Genomic DNA, 5,950 nt, shown 5'->3' with positions numbered 1-5,950 from the left:
AAAAAAAAAAAAAAAAAAAAAAATTATTTTTAATAAATTTTATATTTTTAAATTTAAAAATTTTTTTTTTTTTTTTTTTTTTTTTTTTTTTTTTTTTTTTTTTCTTTTTTTTTTTTTTCTTACAACATTGCATATAACTTTTCTTTTATTATTTTATATATTATATATAAATTATTATTTTCCTTGTAGGTGTTATGGTAGTATCTCAATTATTAGAAATGAGATTAATAACTCGACCAAGAGCAACATTAACTCAAGAAAATGTTAATGCTATGGTTGAATTTGATTATGAGCTTGCCAAAAAGGCACAAATAGCTGTTGATAATAATTTGCCAGTGAATTTTTTTGATTTGGAATATATAGATAGGCCAGAATATTTGAAATTGTTGCTTGAAGAAAAAGAAATTTTAGAAAAGGCAAGAGACGAAGTTTTGAAAATGCAAAAAGGAAATTATAAAATTCCAGATATACTAAAAAATTACAAAAGAGTGGAAATACCAAGAGAATGGAGAAAAGAATTAGAAATCGATGATAAAATATTAAAAGAACAACCAGGATTAAAGGAAAATATTGAATTACAAAATATTATGAATAACTATATTAGAAATAAATTTAATAAAAACATAGATCAAAATTCAAAAAAGGAGATAAAAAATTAATAGGTAAATAAATTTATAATAGTCTTTTTCTTTTTTTTTAATATTTTCGTTGAATAATATGAATATATATATATATATATAATAAATACATATTGTAATTATACTATTAAATGTATGAAAACATTTTAATTAAATACATATAACAACATACACAAATGTATATATATATATATATATATATATGTATATGTATATGTATTTGTGCGTCCATTTAAAGGTAAAAAAAAAAATTTATTTCGTTTCTTTTTTTTTTTTTTTTTTGTTTATGTAATATCTAAAAAAAAGGAAAATAATATATAGTCATATGTATATATATATATATATATACATATTTTTCCTTTATAAACACATTTGACATTAATATTAAAAAGTTTGTAAAAAAAATTAAATAAGTTAATTTAAAAAAGAAAAATTCAAATGTGATATATTTTAATTATAACATAAAAAAATAATGAACCAAGTTCATGACAAATCATGAAAAAAGAAAAAAAAATGTGTATAAAAGTATATAAGTAAGATAGCCTACATGTGGACACATAATATATAAATATAATATATATTTATATATTCGTTTATCATTCCATATTATTATATGTATATGTTCTTATGATCAATAAGGTTATTTCTTTTTCTGTTGTTGAATTATATTTTTTACAAATTGAATGGGGTTATTCATGTAATTATTAGAAGTAATTATTTCATCATATTGGTTAACAATATTAGCTTTATTCGTTTTAGAATTATTTAAATTTTTTGTATCACATTTTTGATTGTTATTTTTTTTATTATTAATATTGTTGTTATTATCCGTATTTGATTTTTCTATAAGTTTTAAAAGTTTTATATTTTTATCCTGTTTATTCTTATTATGATCATTTTGTGAAATATTGTGATTGTTGGAAATATGAGGAACTGTATTATATTTTTTTAATGATGGGAATACCGTATTTTTAGCTTCTAGAAAAGCCTTTTTTTTTATTACTTTTTCAATAAGATTATTTTTTTTCAATTTAAAATTTAGTTTTTTAATTTTCTTCCTACTCGTTGCTTTTTTTTTGCTTTCTTCTATATTTTCATTTTGTTTTTTAAATTTTTCTACGTGATAATTTTGTTTTAAAATGTTTTTATATATTTTCATAAAACTTTCAGAAGAATTTACAACATTATTATTACTTTTATTATTTTCATCGTGTTTCTTCGTTTCTTGTGTTTTCTCTTTCTCTTTAAGTTGATTTTGCAATGTGGTTGTTTTTTCTTTTCTTATTTGAATTTTTTCTTTTTCATCATATGGATCATTAATTCTGTATTTTCTTCTTTCTTTTATGTACTTTGTCATTGTTATATGAATAACAATTTATGATAAAATAATATATATATATATATATATATAATATATTATTAAAAAAGGGAATAATAAATAATAATATTAATTCATTTTGTATAACAATATATTATATATAAAATTTTATTATTTAAAAAAAAAATATAGATATATATAATATTATATATGTATGTATAATTTTTTTTTTAAATAAAAATATATAAAGAAATTATTTTCAAAAAAAAAAAAAAAAAAAAAGGAAATATAAAAAAAATATTTAATATATAATAATAATTTTGATATATATATTTATTATATATATAAAATATATGTATCATTTGAATTTAATTATTGATTTACATATGTACATATAAAAATAAATAAATAAATAAATATTTATTTATATAAATATTATATATATTATATATATATATAATGAATCAAACAATATTCTATATTTTTATGAATATTTAATTCAAAACAAAAAAAAAAATTAAAAATTAAAATAAAATAAAATAATTAATTTTTAATAAATTATAAATAGGTAAAATGAAAAAAAATTAACTAATTTTCCTTAAAAAATAAAAAAAAGCAAAATAAATAAATAAATAAATAAATATATATATATATATATATATATATATATATATATATTATTTTTAGATCCATGAAATTGGTTTATTTTGATAAGAATTTATTTGTATATATTTCATTTTCCTGATCAGAGTTTTATATATTCCTTTTAATCATAAATTAGGAATATATTTTTTTTATAGCCATGAATTAGACAATGAATTTTCTATTTTAATATAATCTTTATTAATTGGATCAATAAATTGTAAATGATATAATTCTAAGCATAAATTATTATTATTATTATTATTATTATTATTATTATTATTATTATTTTTTTTTTTTTTTTTATTATTATTTTTATTATTATATATATTATTATTTATACCATTTTGTAAATGTTCATTTTGATTATTGTCTTGGTATATAAAATAATTATTCCAATTAACTTTTATTTCATTTTTTGTGTTTACATTATTTGGATTATTATCATTACCTGGTATGGTAAAAGTATCAAAAGGTAGATTATGTGTTTGTAAAGAGGAGTGTTGTTTTTTTTTATTTATGTGGTTATTCATTATAATTGTATTTTCATTGTATATTACATTACAATCATTATTGTCTATACTATGATGATTAATTTCTACATTGTGATCATGAAAAATATTTGAAATATTGTTATTTGTGCTATTATTTATTTGTTCATTTTTTAAGATTTGATCATTAATAATATCTTTTTTAAATATATTTATCTGAAAAATATTGTCATTTATTATAGGTGTATTTATTTCACTAAAAAAAAATCGAATGATATCTGGTTTGGGATTATCTAAGAGAATAAAGTCAACTAAATAAATATCCTTAAATGTTTCAAGATAATTATTTATATTTATATCATTTTTAAAATATTGCGATTTTTTATTTTCCAAATAATGTTTATAATTTACAATATTATAAATTATTGAAAATGGAAATGAATATTTATCTATAGTATCATGAAAAAAGAAAAAATTTCCTTCATTGAAGAAAATATTTAAAGGATATGTAATTTTATTATTTTTTAACATATCCTTTGAATTGTGCAATATAATTTTATGTGCTAATTCATCTAACACGTTTTCATTATTATTAATTATTTTATTATCTCTTTGTTTTATTTGTGTATTAGTTTTAAGATTTAATATATTTTCCTTATTATTATTTTTAAAAAATGTATTATAAAAATGGTTAAGACATTTGATCGGTTCACTTTTTTTAAAAAGAGTAGATATGAAATAATCTCTTTTAATCTCTTCTCTTTTACTGTGATCATTTAAATATTTAAACTTGCTATCGGTTAATTTATTACTTTGATATTTAAAATTTTTAATATTATTATGATAATTATTATATATAGTATTTTTTTTTCCTTTTTCTATATCATTTAACTCATTTAATTTTAATTCTGTTAAATAATTCCAGTAGGTTGATGAATAGGGATTATTATTAAAAAAATTATAAAATGGAAATAAATCACTTATATTCTTTTGAGCATATAGAGAATCTTTATTTAATAAATATGTTTTACTTGTTTGATTATATATTTCTTTATTCATATTATTATAATAATTTCCATTTTCATATGTGTATTTTTTTTTCTTAACCTCATAATAATTATTATTATTATTATTGTTATTAATTGAATTATCCATTTCATTATTTACAAAAACAAAAGGATTATTTATTAAACATCTATATTTGCGTATAAGTTTATTTTGATTTATCATTTTAACAAAGGTTTTATAAATACTAAAGTCCTTACAACATATAACAAGACCACTCATATATATAGGTAGTTTATATGGATAATATATATCATCTTTATTTTGATCAACCTTAAACATAGATTCAACATAATATTTTTCGACTATTTCATCATGTGTATTTGTATTAAAATTATTATACATAAATAAAGAAGAGTTTGTATAGAAATATGCATTTTTTTCTACGTTGCTTAAATTTTGCAGGGTACTTTTATAATCAATATATTCTATATTATCATTATCATTATTATTATTATTATTATTATTATTATTATTATTTATCGTTACTTTATTCTTTTCAAGATTTATATTTTTGTCATATATATCTTTTATATTTTCATTACTACTATTAGGACAACTTTTTTCTTTTTTCTTTTTTTTCAACGTCCAATTTACAGGCTTATGTATAACAAAAAATTGATCACTTAATGTTCTATATATTAATTTTACTTCGTTCATTTGACTTTTCATTTTATCCAGGTTTTTATAAGAGTCTATTATAAATGGGAACATTTACATATATATATATAAATAAATATATGTATATATATTTATATTTTTATATATTCATATTTATTTTTTATGCTTCCGAAAAAATCCTAATCTTTTAACTATTATGTATGAATAATAAAAAAATCATATACTATAAATTTTGATCTCTCAAACATTTTATATTAAGAGTATACATATAATATTTATTTGTTTGTAATCTATTTATTTAGAAATTGAACGTTTTCGCTAGGATTATAAAATAAGATTTAACCGTTTTTTAATATATATATATATTAATTTATTTGTATTAAACATATTTCAAATGTCATAGTTTTTTTTTTTTTTATGCTCGAGTTATTTTTATGTACAAAAAAAATAAAGCATTATAACATTTTTAAATGTGTGAAAACAATTATAACATGTAACTATTTATATTATATATATTTATACATATAGTACATTTTATACTTTTACAAATGTTCATTTTTTATTTTTTTTTAAATACAGATTTAATAATACACCTTGTTATATTATAAGTACCATATATATTATTTTAAAAAAGAAACTACAGAACTATTTTATAAGGAAAATTTCCTTTATTTTTCTTATTGTTTTGAATGTTGAAAAAAATATAATTAGGTACTATTACACTATATTATATAGCTTTGGATATTTAACTTCTTTATATATCTAAAATGTTGTGTATATATGTATATATATATATATATATATTTTTTATCATATAGTTAGAAATTATAAATATATTATTTAAAAAAGAAAATAAAATGAAAAAATATAAATATAATATATAGAGGTGTGCACTACATACATTATAATATATATATTAACACAAATGAAACAAAAAGGAATAGTAAGATAAAATATTTTTGTTTCATTTAAATATTTTATAAAATGAAGTTATATCATTTTAAATGTCTTTTTATATATGAATTACTTTTTTAATTTACTGTTACCTTTTTTTTTTTTTTTTTTTTTTTTAAAGGTATATAATGAAAATAAAAAAAAAAAATAAAAAAAAAAAAAAAATTTTTTATAATAATCAAATTAAAAAAAAAAAAAAAAAAAAAAATTTATAAATATTT

General features: G+C 16.1%; 3 protein-coding genes across 3 annotated transcripts in view; 1 reads left to right on the top strand and 2 right to left on the bottom strand.

The window, feature by feature from the left end:
• The window catches only part of PRSY57_0913700 (hypothetical protein), a gene marked incomplete at both ends in the record, with an annotated part of 1,331 nt that extends 672 nt beyond the window's left edge, over positions 1-659 (top strand). The window contains one exon of the mRNA XM_020114790.1: positions 190-659. Coding sequence (XP_019970490.1) covers positions 190-659 — 470 coding nt within the window. The remainder of the gene's footprint in view (positions 1-189) is intronic.
• Positions 660-1,278: 619 nt separating this feature from the next.
• PRSY57_0913600 (hypothetical protein) lies at positions 1,279-1,995 on the bottom strand (the record flags this gene model as incomplete). Its single annotated transcript, XM_020114789.1, has 1 exon — positions 1,279-1,995. The coding sequence occupies one exon, from the start codon at positions 1,993-1,995 to the stop codon at positions 1,279-1,281; it is 717 nt and encodes a 238-aa protein (XP_019970489.1).
• Positions 1,996-2,750: 755 nt separating this feature from the next.
• Positions 2,751-4,826, bottom strand: PRSY57_0913500 (hypothetical protein; the record flags this gene model as incomplete). The annotated part of the gene is made up of 1 exon (XM_020114788.1): positions 2,751-4,826. One exon carries the CDS (start codon positions 4,824-4,826, stop codon positions 2,751-2,753), a length of 2,076 nt encoding a protein of 691 aa, XP_019970488.1.
• Positions 4,827-5,950: the final 1,124 nt, after the last annotated feature.

Source organism: Plasmodium reichenowi, chromosome 9, assembly GCF_001601855.1.
Source record: "Plasmodium reichenowi strain SY57 chromosome 9, whole genome shotgun sequence".
In the NCBI taxonomy this organism is placed as follows: domain Eukaryota; phylum Apicomplexa; class Aconoidasida; order Haemosporida; family Plasmodiidae; genus Plasmodium; species Plasmodium reichenowi.
The sequence above is the reverse complement of the archived record's forward strand: the minus strand, read 5'-3'. Positions and strand labels throughout refer to the sequence as shown.